This window comes from Mustela lutreola, chromosome 9, assembly GCF_030435805.1.
Source record: "Mustela lutreola isolate mMusLut2 chromosome 9, mMusLut2.pri, whole genome shotgun sequence".
In the NCBI taxonomy this organism is placed as follows: Eukaryota; Metazoa; Chordata; class Mammalia; order Carnivora; family Mustelidae; genus Mustela; species Mustela lutreola.
Genome location: NC_081298.1, coordinates 126,621,190 through 126,642,336, shown reverse-complemented (window position 1 = coordinate 126,642,336; position 21,147 = coordinate 126,621,190). Strand labels below are relative to the sequence as shown.

The 21,147-nt window shown below is 38.6% G+C and overlaps 1 protein-coding gene across 14 annotated transcripts in view; it reads right to left on the bottom strand.

Moving 5' to 3' along the window:
* Positions 1–21,147, bottom strand: part of DTNB (dystrobrevin beta) — a 236,291-nt gene that overhangs the window by 193,197 nt on the left and 21,947 nt on the right. For all 14 annotated transcript variants that reach the window (XR_009344378.1, XM_059132459.1, XM_059132466.1 and 11 more), the window contains 2 exons: positions 13,133–13,200; positions 4,653–4,733 (listed from right to left, as the gene is read on the bottom strand). Coding sequence is in view for 13 of the 14 variants with exons in the window: in XM_059132459.1 (XP_058988442.1) it covers positions 4,653–4,733; positions 13,133–13,199 (148 nt within the window). In the remaining variant the exon portion in view is untranslated. The remainder of the gene's footprint in view (positions 1–4,652; positions 4,734–13,132; positions 13,201–21,147) is intronic.

Genomic DNA, 21,147 nt, shown 5'->3' with positions numbered 1-21,147 from the left:
CCTGAAAAACAGCATGTGTCAAGAAGTTCGTGCCGAACTTCTTTTTTCTTCCTGAAAGCAGGAAATAAACTCCCAAGTGAAAGATGCCTTCCCTATTCCAAGGGGAAAGGAACATTCTTATTCCCAGAGACAGTGAATCGAGACCAAGAGAAATCTGTACAGATTTTATTAAAATAACCCTATCTTCCTTGAGATCCCCCATATATTTTAGTTACTTTCCCACAATTGCTGCTCTCTCTTCCCTAGTATATTAGCACTTAGGCCTCATCCCTCCTTCGGGTCTTCACTTTGCTATGGGGGCTCCCAGGCACATGTAAAATCTGTGTGCTCTTCTGCTAATCTGTCTTATAACAATTTCACTCTCAGGCATAACCAGAAACTCTAAGAGGGTAGAGGTAAGGTCTTGCCTCCCTTACAAAAGCTATATTGTCAAACATAACAGAACATCAGAGAGATAAATTCACAAGCTTAGTGGGAGCTATTAACACATTTCTCTTAGTAAGCGACAGAGCAAAGGTACAGAGTGCAGATGCAGACCATTCAACATTACAATCGGCGAAGAAGGTATAATAGGCACTGCATGAAATCCTGCCCCCGGTGATTAGAGAATACGCTCTACTTTCAAGAACACAAACAGTGTGTGTGAAAATTGAACTTACTCTGAGTCATAAAGCTAATTTTGGCAAATGTCAAAGGATTCTAGTCATATCAACCATGCTCTCTGATTAAAATGAGATTAAATTACAAATCATCAAAAAGACCACTTTTCAAATAAACCTTACATTCAGAAATGAAGAAACACACAGTACTAGGCAATGTCCTTAATCTGATTAAGGGTATTTATAGAAAACTGTGGCAAACATTTGACTTAATAGTAGAATGTTGAAAGTCTTTCCTGATACTGTGAACGAGATAAGAAATACCCACTTTCAAAGGTAAATTGGTACAGTAACTATGGAAAACAGTATGGAGATTCCTTAAAAAATTAAAAGTGAAACTACCATGCGAACCAGTAATTCCACTAGTGGGTATTTGCCTAAAGAAAATGAAGATATTAACTCAAAAAGATGTATGCACCTGTCTGCTTACTGCATTGTTCATTTACATTAGCCAAAATACGTAGAATCTAAGTGTCCATCAATAGACAAATGAGTAAAGAGGATGTGGTACATATATAGGATGGAATAGTATTCAGCCATAAAAAATAATGAGATTTTACCATTTGCAACAACATGGATGGATGTAGAGGGTATTACGCTAAGTGGAATAAGTCAGAGAAAGACAAACATCATATGATTCCACTTGTATGTTCACTTACATATAAAACGAAAGAACAAATAAAAATCAGAAACAGGTGCATAAATACTGAGAGCAAACTGATGGTTGCCAGAGGGAGGGAGAGAGGGAGATGGACAAAATGGAAAAAGGGGAATGAGAGATATAGGCTTCTCATTAGGGAATAAATAAGTCATGGGAATACAAAGGAAAGCACAGGGAACACAGTCAATGGTACTGTACTACACTGTACAGGGACAGATGGTAGCTGCACCTGTGGTAGAATCACTATGCTGTATACGTGAAACAAATATAACACTGTGTATACTTCAACTTAAAAAAGAAAAGAAAGAAAGAAATGGGGCGCCTGGGTGGCTCAGTCAGTTAAGCAGCCGATTCTTGATTTCAGCTCAGGTCATGATCTCAGGGCTGTGAGATCGAGCACCATGTCAGGCTCTGTGCTCAGCAGCTCAGGAGTCCGCTTCAGATTCTCTCCCTGCCCCTCCCTCTGCCCCTCTGCATGCTCACACAATCATAATCTCTCTCTCTAAAATAAATAAATACATCTTTTTTTTTTAAGGTTAAAAAAAAAAAAAAAACAATGCCCACTATCATCATTTCTATTGTACTCTGGGTCCTAACCAATATAAACAAGCAGTTATTAGCCATGTGAGTTCAGAAATGAAGAAACTTAACTGTCATTATTCAGAAATGACAAAATTCTCCACATAGAAAATCAGATTCTCCAGATAAATTACTAAAATTGATATTTGAGTCTAGAATGATTTTAGATGCAAGTCAAGATATAAAAGTCACTGCATTTCCATTACTAACAGAAAGTGAAATTCTAAAATACTATTTGTAATAGTAGCATAAATCATCAAAGATTTAGTAATAAATCCAATGGAGGAAGTGCAACATCTCTACCAAAAGAAAAAAAAAATCTATAAATATAATTGGCAGAAATTAAAGACCTAAATAGAGAGATATACCATGTTCATAGAAGGTAATCTCAAATTGGAAATACGTTGGTTCTCCCCAACTTAACCTATAGATTCAGTGCAGTCACAATAAAATGCCACAGGGCTCTCCATCAAAAGGATAAATTTTACTATATGTAAATTGTACTTAAAAAAGAAAGATGGAAAAAAATCCCAGCAGTTGTTTCATTTTGTTTTTAGTAGAAATTGAGATTCAGATTTTAAAATGTATATAAAAATAAATGTAAAAAGCCAATTTAAAAAAGAAAAACAGAACAAAGTAGGAAGACTTGCTCTATCTGATATGAAGACTTATAAAGCAGGGCGCCTGGGTGGCTCAGTCGGTTAAGCATCTGACTCTTGATACTGGCTCAAGCCATGATCTCAGGGTTGGAATTGAGCCCTGAGGGGCACCTGGGTGGCTCAGTCCTTAAGTGTTTGCCTTTGGCTTGGGTCATGATCCCAGGGTTTTGGGATCTCTCTCCCACTCCCCCTGCTTCTGTTCCCTCTCTTGCTGTGTCCCCCTGTCAAATAAATCAATAAAATCTTTAAAAAAAAAAAAAAAAAGGAATTGAGCCCTGAGTTGTGTTCCCTACTTAGCACAAAGTCTGCTTAAGATTCTCTCTCTCCCTCTCTCTCTGCTCCAAGACCCCCACAATCTCACTCTCTCTCAAATAAATGAATACATCTTTTTTTTTAGATTTTATTTTTATTTATTTATTTGAGAGAGAGAGACACAGATAGTGACAGAGATAGCGAGAGAGAGCACAAATGGGGAGGAGAGGGAGAAGCAGGCTTCCTGCTGAGCAGGGGGCCCAATGTGGGGCTCGATCCCAGGACTCTGGGATCATGACCTGAGCTGAAGGCAGCTGCTTCACGACTGAACCACCCAGGCGCCCCATAAATGAATAAACCTTTAAAAAAAAAAAAAGACTTATTATAAAGCCATAACAGTGGCTATTGGTAGGATAGACAAACAGACCAGTGGAAGACAAGAGTCCAAAAGCAGGTCCTCTCATATACAGAAACTGCTATGAACATTCTTTTATATTTTTCCTAATTTGTATGAGAAAGATTTTGGGGCAGTGAAAAAAAAGAATTTTTTTTTCAATAAACAGTGTAGAGACGAGAGAACATGCATGTGGACAATACTGAAATTTTGCTCCTGCTTAAACTGTACACCCGCACACAAAAAATTTCCATCTGATTAAAGAATCATATGTAACAAAATAAAACTTCCAGTATAATGCATCTTTTACTGCACATTACTAATGCCAATAGACTGGTTTCAGGCTCTCAACACTCCACACATAGACTACTATTTCCCAAAAATAATTACAGGAAGAATTATTAAAATTGTAGTTGTTCTGACAGTGGTTTTCAAACTTTTTTACCGCAACCCACAGAAATATATTTAAATCAACACACACACACACACAGACACACACACACACACATTCTTCTAGATATAGAAAAAAAATACTTTTTCACAAAGTACTTTTAGACTTACCACATAATTTGTGTTCTGCTTTTTTTTTTCTTTCTGTTTTTCTCTATTACATGTTTTAAAATCTGGCTACAGCTCTTCAAAATTATTTCATGAACCATTAATCAGTCACAACCCATAATTTGAAAAACAATGCTTTAGGAAACCAGAGACCTCAGTCTAGGACAGCATGATAAACCCTCCAGAGAGAATTTTATGCTAAGGTTTTTGAATAACAGTTAAAGTAGGATGGAAGTATTTAGATATACAGAGACATGTTTGTAGTAAATGCCAAAAACCAGGACTAAAACTCAGGTTTTTCCAATTCTAAAGCTAATGTTCTTTCCATTATACAAAATAGTTCTTCATCAATACACACACACACGAGAAAAGTATAATTATTTTGTCATAAGTTAGTTTATCTTCATGGAAATTAAGAGAAAAAAGATTTTACACACACATATATTTTATTTATTTTATAAGTAGTAATTCTCATAGTGATTATAGAAAAGGCTGATTCGTGCTGTATTTATTTTAATCGAGAAAAATAACTTATTACGCCTCTATCAAAATATTGTTTTTTCTTGCAGAAGCTGATTATTGTATTAATTTTGTATAAAAGTTATCATTTAAAACAAGTGGGAAGGAGAAAACAATTCTCTTCACTTAAAGTTCATTAATACTCTGCCAGCCTCAAAACCAGTTACATTACTGAATTTTGGTAAATATTTTGAGAGACACACAGAGTAAAAGACGAGTTTTTTCCATGACAAAGCTTACATTCTAATAAACCCTTAAGACAAAAATAATTCAACCAACATTACAATATGACTAAAAGATACTAAAACCTTTTATTTTATATTACTGAGTGCACTATCCAGCTATCATAGAAATTAGCTGAAATGACTTACGGTTGCATCGTTTTTGTACAAATCGTAACTTGCAAGCTGTTCTGTAAGTTGATAGTCGTATGACATCAAAATTCTGAGCACCTGAAAAAAGTACAAACAGCAGATGTTCAGTGGGATTGACCCCCGCGTTTCTCAGCGCTAGGAAGTGACCATTTCACAGGGGCTGTGGGGCACGGGCCCCACGTCACACATCAACTAGGCCTTCTTCTGAGAAGACTAACGGGGTCAGGAAGCGTTAGGCACACTTTCTACGTCACCACTCCAAGCCAGCAGGTCTGCCTACATTATCCCGTCTACCAGCCAGACAAAAACCCTGAGGGAGAACACAACACCACAGTGAATCTTTCCTTCTGTACCTCTTCTTTGGGAAATACTAGGAAATCGGTGATGAGCAGCTGGGAAAGTCCCATCCCCGACTAACCAAACAGAGCACTAATCTGATGGATGAGACCACACGACATTTATTGGGCCATGTTCGCTAGTGGAGCGGTAACGACAGGAAAACATCTGTGCACATGGCACAGAACTCACTATTCAGATTCTTCCTCCAGTACAGTTAAGTCAGACTCGGGTACTGCAAAATGAAATAGGGCAAATACCACACAAGTCTAAAGCGAACTAGCTGAGGAAAATGGGAAACCCCACAAGCTCCAGCCTAGTTTGCGGGAAATCTCCACTCTGAAGTTCCAGGTGCTAGTCAAGAATCAAGTATCACTCTGTTTCCCTTTGTCATTTTTCTCATACATTTACCTTCTTCTGAAGCAGTCATCTTTCCTGGTTTCTATAAGGAAAATCCTCATATACTACTCTAAGAATAGCCTCACTTTTTAAAAAAACTTCCCTTATGTAAGTGTCATGTCGATTTCCTGATCATAAAATGTGTTAGTTTGGCACATAAAAAATAGAACAGAAAGCCCCCAGTGAAGAAACTGATTATGTTATCCTTTTGGGTATTATGAACTAGAAAAGATGACTCCCCACTCCATTATCATTCATTTTGAGAACATTTCATTGTAAGAAATACACTGAAATGTCACTTTAATACTAGTGTCAGACACTATATTTCAAGCTTATCAAGAAATGGTACAGAGGGTCCTAACTAAACACACAGGCAGAACTCTAGTGACAGGGGGAGAGCCCAGTGAAGCTCCTGGACAGACAGGAGACAATCTAAAAATACTGAGTACCCAAGAGGTACAGGGAAAGGATAAGAAAGGATTAACCCTTCTTTCTATATCATGGTTCTCCTCATTCATGAGAATAGGATAAAAACTTCTATGGTATAACCAAATCCCGAGGAAAGCAAAGAGTCAAATGGGGGTTTTATTGTATCTGCTGTATCAGAAGCTTTTATCAGAGTCTCCTGGAGAGGAATCTGGAACCTTCATTCCAGAAAGTCCTATAATCAAGCTAGGTTTGGGAAACACGTAACTACCCAACTCAGCTTCAAGGTCTGGCCTGTGCAACTCTCAAATTTTACCTCACACTTACCTGCAATCAGTACAAGCTACATATAATTACCCAAACATGCCGAGCTCTCTCATCTGAGTCTTGTAAGTGCTACTCACGGCTCCAGCCCTTTCTCCATCACAACCCTGAACTGACTCAGCCTGCACATCGCTTCCTTTCAGTTCCCTTCCTGGACCCCCCGCGCTTCCCCAGTCATGGCTCTTACTGCCCTATCATTCCTTATTTCCATTTTCAGGAAAATAAGTTTCATGAAGGTAGAGACCATTTCATTGTTGTGTTGTTCACTATTATATGCCCCAAACTAGGACATAATAAAACTAGCACCTGAAATATTTATTGAATGAATAGATAACTGAACATTAGAAAGTTGTGTTGCTGATATAAAAGACTGATCTGTGGGGCACCTGGGTGGCTCAGTGGGTTAAAGCCTCTGCTTCGGCTCAGGACATGATCTCAGGGTCCGGGGATTGAGCCCCGCATCAGGCTCTCTGCTCAGCAGGAAGCCTGCTTCCTCCTCTCTCTTTCTCTCTCTGCCTGCCTCTCTGCCTACTTGCCTGTCAAATAAATAAATCTCTGCCTGTCAAATAAATAAATAAAAATCCTTAAAAAAAAAAAAAAAAGACTGATCTGCTTTCCCCAAAAAACATACTAAGCAAAGTCAAAATATTACACAAACTATACAATTTTGAAAAGCTAATACAAGGAGATGATAAAGGTAGTGGTGAAACCAACTCCTTTCCCTGTACAAACATGTTGATGCCTTCTTCAGACATAGCACAGGATTCCAGACTGCAGGCTAGGGAGCCACAGGATTCGGTGGAGGAGCTTGGCGCACCTACAGAAGGTGTAAGGCAGTAAGTATATTTTGTTAAAAAGCCATCTAACTTGATCCCCCCATGGGATCAAGGAGATGAAGAGAAGAGAAGGAGAAAGAGAAGAGGTAACAAACCTAGTAAATGTAAAGAGAGTAACTTTTCTGAATTGTCTAAAACCTTAACAACCACTTTTTTTTTTTAAGATTTTATTTATTTATTTGACAGAGAGAGAGAGAGAGCACACGCGAGAGAGGGAACACAAGCAGGGGGAGTGGGAGAGGGAGAAGCAGGCTTCCCACTGAGCAGGAAGCCTGATGTGGGGTTCGATCCCAGGATCATGAACCGAGCCTAAGGCAGATGCTTAACGATTGAGCCACCCAGGTGCTCCTTTACAACAACTTTTAAGAACCAAAATGTTTCAAGAAAATAGAAGTCTGAATAAGTAACAAAAATAAACATAAATGACTTCCTTGTTTTTTTTCTTGGCTGTCTGATTAGAAATCCTGGGGACCAGAGATGAAGCCAGAAGTCCCAACAGAGAAGAAGGTACAGACCACAGAATGGTGACTCTTTCAGTGGGTGAACTAGAAAGAAAAGGGGAAAAAAATCCCACAAAGGGAAACAGGAACACATGACTGGCTCCACCTCAACTTAGATTTAAGTTTTTAAAGCAAATAAAGAAAGTGATAATCAAATAGGTTAGACAAAAGAAAAACTGATCATACGAAAGAATTCTTAAGTCTAATTTATGATGTTAAAAAAGAGAATACTAAAAATAGCATGTATTGGGGCACCTAGGTGGCTCAGACATTAAGCGTCTGCCTTTGGTTCAGGTCATGATTCTGGGGTCCTGAGATTGAACCCCACATCAGCTCCTTGCTCAGCAGGAAGCCTGCTTCTCCCTCTCTCACTCCCCCTGCTTGTGTTCCCTATCTCACTGTGTCTTTCTCTGTCAAATAAATAAAATCTTTTTTTTTAAATGGCATGTATTTCATAAGGGAGGTGCTCTAAAACAGTCTCATATTCCTGTATTGCTTTGAATAAGTTGTAAATGTTGATAAGCTCTGGATTTCATTTTAATTGATGTTAGACTTTCTCAGCCACGAAAAGAACAGAAAAAGAATATACAACTCACAACCAAAAAGAGGGAAAAATGGACTGGAAGGAAGGAAACTCATTTTATCTAAGGAAGATAAGAAAGGAAGAAAAAACAACAGAGAAAGGACACAGTTGAAGCACAAAACAAGATGGAAGAAAATGTGAAATCCCTCTATACTCATAAAAACAATTAAACAGGATAAATTCTTCAGTGAAAAATCAAAGACAATAGTTGTTGTTAAATAATCTAGCTTACACTGCTTATAGGAGAGATACATAAAACATAAAGATCAGGGGAGCCCGGGTGGCTCAGTAAGTTAAGCATCTGACTCTTGACTTCAGCTCAGGTCCTGATCTCAGGGTCATGGGATCAAGCCCCATGTTGGGCTCCATGCCCAGCTCAGACTCTGCTTAGGATTCTTTCTCTCCCTCTCCCTCTGCCCGAGAGAAGAAACACAAGCAGGGGGAGTGAGAGAGGGAGAAGCAGGCTTCCTGCTGAGCAAGGACCCTGATGTGGGACTTGATCCCAGAACCCTGGGATCATGACCTGAGCCGAAAGCAGATGCTTAACGACTGACCCACCCAGGTGCCCCCAGTACAGCTATATTAATAACAACAAAATAAACTTCACAGTAAAAAGCATCACTAGAAAAAGAGTATACCTATAAAAGAAATAAAAAATATTTTTTAAAAAGAGTATATCTTCATAATATTCAATATATTCAATATCCTAGGTAGACGTAATATTTTAATACATGTGCATCTAAGAACAAAAGGTCAAATCACTGACAGAACTAAGGGATAAAAAATTAAAGTCCATGATCAAAGCAGAGATTTTTAATGACTTTTAGTAATTAACTGGTTCAAATCATTAAGAATAAAAACGGTCTGAATAAAACATATAACAAGTTAAATCTAAATAATGAAGAAATCATACACATTATTTTCAAGCACACATGGAATATTTACAAAAACATATAACAAAAAATATTAAATTCAAAGATTCTAGAACATCCTTCATCCTCTGACCCACATACTAATTAAGCTAAATATTTTTTAATTAAAAGTCATTCATTTGTGGGGCGCCTGGGTGGCTCAGTGGGTAAAGCCACTGCCTTCGGCTCAGGTCATGATCTCAGGGTCCTGTGATCGAGTCCCGCATCAGGCTCTCTGCTCGGCAGGGAGCCTGCTTCCTCCTCTCTCTCTCTCTGCCTGCCTCTCTGCCTACTTGTGATCTCTCTCTGTCAAATAAATAAATAAATAAATCTTTAAAAAAAAAAAAAAAAGTCATTCATTTGTAAATTTAAAAGCGTATTTCTAAATAATTCCTAACAGAAGTTAGAAAACACAGAGAAGTGATCACGAAAATGGCATCTATCAGAACACATGAAATGCAAAAATAGAAAATCACAGGAAAGAAGTTCTTAAGTGCTTACATAAGAGGAAAAAAGTCAGAAAATAAATGGCCCAAGTTACCTAACATAAGAAGTTGGAAACAGAACATCAGAATTCCCGTAAGTAAAAAGAAGAAAGTAATAAACACAATAGCACAAAATAATGAGGCAGAAACAAAGATACACACAGAGGACCAACATAGCCAAAGTTCCTTGAAAAGACCAATAAAACTGACAAAATTTTGGAAAAGGAAAAATAAAATCAGAATCTCTGAGCTGGGAGGCCTGGCATCAAGCCACTTGGTCGTAGTGAATAATCCTTTTAATGTACTGGTGGATCCTACTGGCTAATATTCTGGTGAGAATTTTCGCATCTGTGTTCATCAAGAATATTGGTCTGTAATTCTCTTTTTTGATGGGGTCTTTGTCTGGTTTTGGGATCAGGGTAATGCTGGCCTCAAAAAATGAGTTTGGAAGTTTTCCATCCATTTCTATTTTTTTGGAACAGTTTCAGGAGAATAGGTATTAATTCTTCTTTGAATGTTTGGTATAATTCCCTGGGAAGCCGTCTGGCCCTGGACTCTTGTTTTTTGGGAGATTTTTGATGACTGCTTCAATCTCCTTACTGGTTATGGGTCTGCTCAGGTTTTCTATTTCTTCCTGGTTCAGTTTTCACTACGACCAAGTGGGATTTATTCCTGAGCTGCAAGGTTGGTTCAACATCCACAAATCAATCAATGTGATAAAATACATTAATAAAGAAAGAATAAGAGCTATAGGGTACTCTCAGTAGATGCTGAAAAAGCACTTGACAAAGTACAGCATCCTTTCCTGATCAAAACTCCTCAAAGTGAAGGGATAGAGGGTATATACCTTAATATCATCAAAGCTACCTATGAAAAACCCACAGCATATTGCACCCAAAACTGTAAGCTACCTAGGAATAAACCTAACCAAAGAGGCAAAGAATCTGTACTCCAAAATCTATAAATTACTCATGAAAGAAATTGAGGAAGACACAAAGAAATGGAAAAATGTTCCATGCTCATGGATTACAGGAACAAATATTGTAAAAATGTCTATGCTACCTAAAGCAATCTACACATTTAATGCAATCCCTATCAAAATACCATCAAATTTTTTCAAAGAAATGGAACAAAGAATCCTAAAATTTATATGGAACCAGAAAAGACCAGAGGAATGTTGAAAAAGAAAGCCAAAGTTGGTGGCATCACATTTCCAGACTTCAAACTATATTACAAAGCTGTCATCACCAAGACAGTATGGTACTGGCACAAAAACAGACACATAGATCAATGGAACAGAATAGAGAGCCCAGAAATAGACCCTCAACTCTATAGTCAACTAATCTTTGACAAAGCAGGAAAGAATGTCCAATGGAAAAAAGACAGTCTCTTCAACAAATGGTGTTGGGAAAATTGGACAGCCACATGCAGAAGAATTAAACTGGACCATTTTCTTACACCACACACAAAAATAGACTCAAAATAGATGAAGGACCTCAATGTGAGAAAGGAAGCCATCAAAATCCCTGAGGAGAACACAGTTAGCAACCTATTCGACCTCAGCCACAGCAACTTCTTCCTAGAAATATCGTCAAAGGCAAGGGAAGCAAGGGCAAAAATGAACTATTGGGACATCATCAAGATCAAAATGTTTTGCAACAAAATAGCCAACAAAACCAAAAGACAACTGACAGAATGGGAGAAGATATTTGCAAATGACATATCAGATAAAGGGCTAGTATCCAAAATCTATAAAGAACTTATCAAACTCAACACCCAAAGAACAAATAATCAATCAAGAAATGGACAGAGGAGGGGCGCCTGGGTGGCTCAATGGGTTGAGCCACTGCCTTCGGCTCAGGTCATGATCTCAGGGTCCTGGGATCGAGTCCTGCATCGGGTTCTCTGCTCAGCAGGGAGCCTGCTTCCTCCTCTCTCTCTCCGCCTGCCTCTCTGCCTACTTGTGATCTCTGTCAAATAAAAATAAATAAAATCTTTAAAAAAAAAAAAAAAGAAAAGAAAAAGAAAACAAACAAAAAAAATTTTAAATACAGTAGTCAAAACCATCTTTTTTAAAAAACAATATAGTGGGGACGCCTGGGTGGCTCAGTTGGTTAAAGCCTCTGCCTTTGGCTCAGGTCGTGATCCCAGGGTCCTGGGTTTAAGCCCCGCATCAGTCTCTCTGCTCAGTGGGGAACCTGCTTCCCCATCTCTCTCTTGCCTGCCTCTCTGCCTACTTGTGATCTCTGTCAAATAAATAAATAAAATCTTTTAAAAATAATAATAATAATAATAATAATATAGTCCCAAAGAATGTACAACATCAAGAATAAACCCTCATGTAAACCACAAATTTGGGGTGTTACAATTTGTCAACACAGGCCATTTGTTGTAGCAAATGTACCCTCTGGTGGGGTGGTTTGTTAACAGGGGAAATCGTGTATGTGTGCTACGGGGAACTTGCTATACCTGCCTCTTAGTTTTACTGTGAACCTAAAACTGCTCTAAAATAGTGAAGTCTTGGGATGCCTGGTGGCTTAGTGGGTTAAGCCTCTGCCTTCAGCTCAGGTCATGTTCTCAGGGTCCTGGAATCGAGCCCCGCATCGGGCTCTCTGCTCAATGGGGAGCCTGTTTCCCCCTTGTGATCTCTATCTCTGTGTCAAATAAATAAATAAAATCTTTTTTTTTTTAAAGTGAAGTCTTTAAAAAAGTTATGGATATACCTACAACAAGTAAAAATCTATTGATTACCCACTGAGACTAATAAAACAGAAAGATCAGTGAATTCAAAATTGCCCTAAAATCAACCCAAAACTTAGATGGTAGAATCGTATAAGGCTGGCAAAAGATGACTTTTACATCCATAGAAGGTAATAATGCTGGAGATCTGGGGTGATGTTGGAGAGGAGAGAGGAGAGCTTTGAGCAGCAGACACCACTGTCACCAATGCAATTCTTCCTATGAAGAAAGAGGGGAGACAAGAAGCCATACTCCCCAAACATCTCCAAAACTGTCCATACCCTTGAGTTTGTTACAGAGAAAGGCAATTTGTCTGAGCTCTATGTGTCAGAATGATGCATTCACGAAGCAGCAAACCCAATTTTTTACAGAATACCCATTTCCGACGCCACAGTAGTACTCTACCCTGGTTGTGCTCTCTCTCATGGTCACGTTTATTTACTGAAAGCACCCCAGGCACTTCTTACTATCAGGATTTGTTTATCAACAGGTTTTCCTTATTTTGTATGTTTCCCCTCACCAAAATGTAAGCAATATGCAAGAAGTCAGGGACTGTGTTCTGTTCTCCCCTTAACCCTAGCACCTAGTACAGTGCCTAGAATATAACAGATCTTCAATAAATGTGTTAAAAAATTAATGAAAATAAGACCCCTATGCTGAGCCTTGAATGGTAAGCAGGAACAAGGCAGATGAAGGTGGGCCCCACTGCATAAGCAAAGGCCCAAAGACGGCAAATGCGTGATCCGTATGGAGTCCGCTTGAGATTCTCTCTCTGCCCGTAGGCCCACTTGCACTCTCTCTTTCTGTCTCTAAAATAAATAAATCTTTTTTTAAAAAATGGAACATGCTAATGCTTAAAGTTATGACTTCATCAGGAAAAAAAGGAAAAGGCATCCCCACACATACAAACAAGGAACACAGAAGCTCTCAGGACTCACGCATTTCTATGAACAGCTGCCTCTTCTCGGCCATGGTCTTCCGCTTATTTCCACTTTCCTCAATCATCCTATAAACAAAAAAAGATACAATAAACCACTGCAATTTGATAATTCATCCAAGGGCTTATCATTCTGTTATGAAGAGGTACAGGGAACCAAGTTGTATATGCATTTAAGAGACAATCAGTAAAAATAAAGCAGAAGCCCGATATAGAAAAAGACAAGACACTGTCCCTTTATTTACTTGATAGCTTCTAAAATATGACAAAGTCAATAATTAAATGAGCTCATACACTTGCTTCCTGTGCTGAAAATATGGGGCTATGTCTTATTTCTAACTTTGATTATTTTCTCTGCTAAGTCCTGGATTAGTTGGGACACAGCTTCCCATAACCCTACTGTTTTACACAGATAAACATGGTACTAAATATAATTTAGAAAATAATTATAATGAAAGGCTAAACTAGAGAACATAACAGTTATTAGCATATACACAAAAGACATAAATAAAATCTTCTATTTTCATAGTAAACAATATTGAACAAAGAAAGTATTCATACCCGGGGCGCCTGGGTGGCTCAGTGGGTCTCTGTTGGTCAAATAAACAAATAAAATCTTTTAAAAAATAAAAGAAAGAAAGAAAGTGTTCATCCCCAAACTCAAAGAACTCCTAGAGATAATTTTTTTTTCTTTTCTTTTCTTTTTTAAAGATTTTATTTATTTATTTGACAGAGATCACAGAGATCTCTGCTGAGCAGAGAGCCTGATGTGGAGCTCGATCCCAGGACCCTGGGATCATGACCTGAGCCTAAGGCAGAGGCTTAACCCACTGAGCCACCCAGGCCCTCCTTGAGATAAATTTTTTATCACACAGTAATAGTTCAGGTTGACACACATAGGCTACATCAGTCTCTCTGTTAAAACTCTGCCCATGTGTTACCTCATTTAATCCTTCCAACAACCCTAGATACTGGCATCATTATTATTATCCCCATTTTATAGATTAGGAAACAGCCTGGAAAAGAACACTAACTTGCTTGAGGGTACAACTTAGAAGTGGTAGAGTCAATTCCCACCCTTTCACTAAACTTCTTACATAATCCTTGCTTTCACATGCATGCTGCCAAATCTCCACACTTAAAAAGCTGGAGAACAAAAAAGCCCATTGCACAGACCCTACTGATGCAAAATCATTTCCGCTGAATTTTGCCTTATTCTGTGAATAAAAAGTATCTAGACAGAGCATAAGCCAAACAATTTCCCTAAGGAGATTAAACTTATAAATCATGGAGTGATTTACAGCACAGTCTCAAATATATTAGAATCACAAATTAAATGATGACTACACAAATTACACATCCATTAAAACAAGGTGCCTGGTAAAGGTTTAGTTTTAAATACATCCTAAAGAAAATTTAAAAATTATCATTCTACAACTAATATTTTGATAATTAAGACCAATCTTTTCCTAAATCATTGATGTATTACCAAGTAGGCTTTATAACATACATGATGGTAACTTAACAATTTACCTCCAAGAGAAAAAAATTTTAAACAGGAAGAAAGCCAAAAGACAAAGCAACTAGAAGCAGCAAAATGTAATGAAAGGTAGGTCCTAAAGAGAAAATCAAGGGTTGATACCAGTAGCCTGTAATTACAAAGGAAGGAAGATATTTAAAAGTTTACTGCCTCCTCCCCAATCTTGGTCTCTCACTAGGTAATACAAATTTTAAATGCTAACCATAGATTCAAAGGTAATATCATAATATCTATAACACAGCTCATCATAACATTTTTCTACTTTTCGCTATTTCTCTACACCACTTTTTTCTTTTTTTTTTTTTTAAAGATTTTCTTTATTTATTTGACAGACAGAGACCACAAGTAGGCAGAGAGGCAAGCAGAGAGAGAGAGAGGGAAGCAGACTCCCTGCTGAAGGCAGAGAGCCAGATTCGGGACTCAATCCCAGGACCCCGAGATCATGACCTGAGCCAAAGGCAGCAGCTTAACCCACTGAGCCACCCAGGTGCCCCTACACCAGTTTTTTTCAAAGTAGAGCCTAAGAATTCCTGGAGATCTCTAATTTCTTCATGACAATTTTCTAAATTTTGTCTTTATTTCCAAATAATCTCAAAAAAATTAATATAACTATATTCTGGATCATTGAAATGCCTACAAAATTACAATGCTAAGACAAAAAATATCAACACTCTATAAATTTAAGGAAGACCCAAAGTTTTATCATGTTCAGTATGTCCAGAAACAATACAAAATTCTTTGGCAAACAACCAACCAAGAAAATCTTAACTCACAAGGGAAATGACAATCAACAGAAGCTACTGATAAGAAGACAGATGTTGGAGGAACCTGATAGAGAATTTAAAGTAGCAGTTAGGGGCATCTGGGTGGCTCAGTGGGTTAAGCCTCTGCTTTCCCCTAAGGTCATGATCCCAGGTTCCTGGGATAGAGCCCTGTCATCAGGCTTTCTGCTCGACAGGGAGCCTGCTTCCCCCACCCCCCAACACCCCCGCCTGCCTCTCCACCTACTTGTGATCTCTGTCTATCAAATAAATTTTTAAAATTAAAAAAAAAAAAAGTAGCAGTTAGAAAAATGCCTAAATTAGCAATCACAAACATTCTTGAAATAAGAGTTAAAATCTTAAGTGTTAGCAAAGAAAGAAAAGATATGAAAGGAACCAAATGGAAATCTTAAAACTGAAATATACACTCATTGGGGGAGGACTGGATGGACTCAACAGCAGGACAGAAATGAGAGAGGAAAGAGTCAGTAAACTTTAATATATATCAAACAGAAATTATCCCATCTGAAGGGGGGGTGGAGCAAGAGAGAGGTTTTGTTTGTTTGTTTCTTAAAGGAATAAAGCTTCAGGGACTGAGTGGACAAAAACAAAAGATCCAACATTCATCATGTACTCAGAATCCCAGAAGGAGAGAAAAAGGAATGTGGCAACGTGGTGCTACACAATACATGAAGACATACTAGCTGAAAACTTTCCAAGTCCAGTGAATGACATACCTACGAATTCAAGAAACTGAGCAAATGAGCTATAGCCAAAGAAACTAACTATAATGGTCATATCATAAACTGCTGAAAGACAAAGAAAAAATCTTAAAAGAAGTCAGAGTAAAAGAACATTTTACATATAGGATAGGGACCAGCCAATTTTTTTTCTTAAAGATCCAAACAGTAAATATTTTAGGTTTGCGGGCCATGTGGTCTGTCACCACTACTCACCATCGCCACTGCAGTTTGAAAGCAGCCACAGACAATATGTAGACAAATGAGTATGGCTTTGTTGAAAGTTTATTTTGAAAACAAACAGGTAGTCAACCCACAGAACCTACACAGAGCCTACAGCCCCTGTTAAGATGAGTGACGGCATGATTACTGCAGATTTCTCATCAGAAACTATGGAAGTCAGAAGATGGCAGAGCAATGCTTTTACATTGAGAGAATATTACCCTTTCAGAAACTAAAGAAAACTGAGAGAATTTGTAGTCAACAGACATGCTCTAAAATAGCTAAAGAAAGTTCTTCAGGGAGTGCCTGGGTGGCTCACTTGTTAAGCAGCTGCCTTTGGCTCAGGTCATGATCCTGGGTTCCTGGGATGAGCCCTGCAGCTGGCTCCCTGCTTAGTGGGAAGCCTGCTTCTCCCTCTCCCACTCCCCCTGCTTGTGTTCCCTCTCTTGCTGTCTGTCTGTCAAATAAATAAAATATTTTTTTTAAATTTTCTTTAGAAAGGGAAAACAATTACAAAATGTTACAAATGAAGAACCACAAAAGATGTTAGAAAAAAATAACATCAATTTCATACAATTGCTACCAGAAAATACAAAAGAACATCTTTCGAATCATTTTAAAAAGCCAGTAATATCCTGATACCCAAAATAGACAAAGACAGTACAAAAACAAATGCCTCTCATGAACATAGACACAAAACCCTCAACAACAAGCAAAATCCTCAACCAATCAAGCCATTTATAAAAACCTTGGAAGCAGCGGGAGTTTATCCCAGGAAAGGAAGGCCAATTCAACATTTGAAAATTAATCAATATAATCCAACATATTAACAATCTAATAAAAAATGTTTAGGTCAGATGCCAAAAGAGCATTAGACAAAATACAATGTCCATTCCTAAAGATAAACTCTCTGAAAACTAGAAATAAAACCTTTCTACACCTGATAAAGGGCACCTACAGAAAAGTGACAGCTAAGATCATATTTAGTGGTAGAAAACTATATGCTTTTCCCCTGAGACTGGGACCAAGACAAGGATGTCCATTCTTACTACTTCTATTAAACATTATATGGGATGTCTCAGCCAGTGAAATAAGACAAAAGATAAAAGGCAAACAGAATGGAAAGAAAGAAATAAAATTATCCTTATTTTGCAGACATCATGATGATCTAGATAATGATCTAGATGATGTAGAAATTCCAAATTCTAGGAGCCAAAAAAAACTCCTAGAACTAAAAAGTGAGTCTGACACCATTGCAGGACAGGAGGTCAAAACACAAAAGTCAGCCACAGCTCTGTTTACTAGCACTGTACAACTAGAAATTGAATACTTTTTTTTTTAACTTATTTATTTGTCAGAGAGAGAGAGAGAGAGCTGAGGCACAGGCAGACAGAGTGGCAGGCAGAGACAGAGGGAGAAGCAGGCTCCTTGCTGAGCAAGGAGCCTGATGCAGGACTTGATCCCAGGATGCTGGGATCATGACCTGAGCTGAAGGCAGCTGCCCAACCGACTGAGCCACGCAGGCATCCCTAGAAATTGAATACTTTGAAAACAGCATTTGCAATATCTCTAACAAAAATAAGATGCTTAGGGGGCGCCTGGGTGGCTCAGTGGGTTAAGCCGCTGCCTTCGGCTCAGGTCATGATCTCAGGGTCCTGGGATCGAGTCCCGCATCGGGCGCTCTGCTCAGCGGGGAGCCTGCTTCCTCCTCTCTCTCTCTCTCTCTCTGCCTGCCTCTCCGACTACTTGTGATTTCTCTCTGTCAAATAAATAAATAAAATCTTTAAAAAAATAAAAATAAAAATAAAAATAAATAAGATGCTTAGGTATATACTAACAAAACATGTATAGGATGAGTATCCTGGAATCATAAAACAGTGATGAAATTTTTAAAAGACCTAAACAAAAAAAATGACATACCATCTCATCAGGCAGTCTAATCAAAATTCCAGAAGAAATATTTATAAAGATAGACAATTCTTAATTCTATAAATAGGCAAAAGGAATAGACAAGACAATTTGGTAAAGGGAAAGTGAAGATGCAGGATTATAGTAAACTTTAAGAATTATTATAATGAGGGGCACCTGGGTGGCTCAGTGGTTTGGGCTGCTGCCTTCGGCTCGGGTCATGATCTCAGGGTCCTGGGATCGAGCCCCGCATCGGGCTCTCTGCTCCGCAGGAAGCCTGCTTCCCTCTCTCTCCCTCTCTCTCTCTCTGCCTGCCTCTCTGCCTACTTGTGATCTCTGTCTGTCAAATAAATAAATAAAATCTTAAAAAAAAAATTAAAAAAAAGAATTATTATAATGAATCTTTTTTTTTAATTTAATTTATTTATTTGCCAGAGAGAGATCACAAGTAGGAAGAGAGGCAGGTATAGACAGAAAGAAGGAACAGGCTCCCCACTAAGCAGAGAGCCTGATGTGGGGTTCAATCGCAGGACCCTGGGATCATGACCTGAGCCAAAGAGAGAGGCTTTAACCCACTGAGCCACCCAGGTGCCCCAAGAATTATTATAAAGCCACAGTAATCAAGATAGCACAGTACTGGAAGAGGGCTTATTTTTTTTTAAGTGCAAAAAAAATTCAGTGAAGAAAGGACAGACTTGGTGTTGAAAAAAACAGTTATCTATATGACAAAAAGATTAACCATGACCTATACTTCATACCATATACAAAAAATAATTTGAAATGGAAGATAAGTATAAATCTAAAGTATAAAAAAGTATAAAACTTTTAGGGGTGCCTGGGTGGCTCAGTGGATTAAAGCCTCTGCCTTTGGCTCAGGTCATGACCCCAGAGTCCTAGGATCTAGCCCCACATCAGGCTCTCTACTCAGCAGGGAGCCTGCTTCCCTGCCTCTCTGCCTACTTCTGATCTCTGTCTGTCAAATAAATAAATAAAATCTTTTTTTAAAAAATATAAAACTTTTAGAAGAAAACATAGGAGAAACTCTTCATGGTCTGGTACATCACAGTAAAAGCACAGGCCATTAAAAAAAAAAAGAAGACAAATTGAACACCACCAAAATTAAAGAATTTCTTCTTCTATAAAAGAAACTGGTAAGAAATGAAAAGACAAATTACATACTAGATGAAAAATATTTGCAAATCACATGTTAAATACAGGATTATAGTTGAAGTATATATGCTTTAAAAAACTCTCAAAACCAAACTAAAGTGGAAGAAAAGCTTGTTATTCAACAGTAGCCACAACATTGACATTATTGGTTGACTTAAGAGTATAGAAGACAGGGATGCCTGGGTGGCTTAGTCGGTTAAGTGCCTGCCTTCAGCTCAGGTCATGATCTGGGGATCAAGGGATCCCTGCTTAGCAGGGAGTCTTGCTTCTACCTCTGCCTTTCACTCCCCCTGCTTGTGCTCTCTCACTCACTCTCCCTCTCTGACAAATAAAAAAAAATAAAGTATTTTTTTTTTAAAGTATAAAAGTTGATATCCTGCCTTTATTCCACCAACGCTGATCAGGTTCCAGGTGCCACCATCTGCATTTCTTTGCCTGAGGGCTTTTTCTGGCCAGTGAAGACAGCCTTGACCTTTGGGGGCAGTCCAGAAGCACCAGTGGGTTAATATCCCTAGAGGAACTCTCCCACTGATGGAAGTTAATATATATATGCTGCAGCTCTCTTTCTGAACAAAAGGCAATGTTTTCCACTGGCTTACCCACACTGCCTGATGACAAAGTCTTTACTAGCTCCTTTCTCTACTCCGTCTCACTTCTCCACTCTACTGGTTTCTCCTAGGATCACCCAAAAAATAAATAAATAAAAACCCACAAAACAAAACAGAACTTGCACTTGTCTTTACATCTGCATTTGCTTCTAGGGTAACCCAAAATAAGATTTGATCCTGATATAACAGGTCTTCCAGATGGATTCTATAAGTGATCACTCACCAACCAAATGACAAGATCCCCAGGGCTGGTAGTAAGCAGCTCGGTGAGAACCCCTGGTTGGGCTGCTGCTACAATATTACTCTTGATGTGGTGGATCCCAAATGGGATACAGGTAGAGATGACTGGGCTATGTGATAGCTTTAGCATCTGAGAGATATAGGGGCATCAAGAATTTTAGACAATTAAATTGGTTGGGTTTTTGTTAAGTAGCACTGATACACAGAAGAAAGAAAATGTCAAAGCCTAATCATCTAAGTAACAACTCAAAGCATGGTATGACAACCGGAAGACCTCATAGCAGCATTTTTTTTTAAGATTTTATTTATTTATTTGACAGACAGAAGTCACAAGTAGGCAGAGAGGCAGGCAGAGAGAGGGGAGGAAGCAGGCTCCCTGCGGAGCAGAGAGCCCGACGCGGGGCTCCATTCCAGGACCCTGGGGCCATGACCTGAGCCAAAGGCAGAGGCTTTAACCCACTGAGCCACCGAGGAGCCCCTCATAGCAGCATTTTAAGGAACTCTGAGTCCCTATGACTAGAAGGCAGATTGTGCTAAAAATCAGGCCCAAATTCTGATTTCGAAAGTAGGTAAGTTATTTAAAAGATTGAATTCAGTTTCATCAAGATTCTCCTGAACCCTCTGGGCCAGAAAAAGTGGTTCCCTTGCCCGGGATACAAGATGGCAATCTTCTCTACCTAAAGACCATAAAAAAGGCCTCATCCGAGATGCATGCCTCAGAAGATGCTGACCCTTCTCCAGACCTGTCCCTACCTCTGTCACTGATTCCAGGCTACTAACCAGGGTCAAGTCCTGGCATCATGGAAATAGGGAGGTACTGTTCTTAC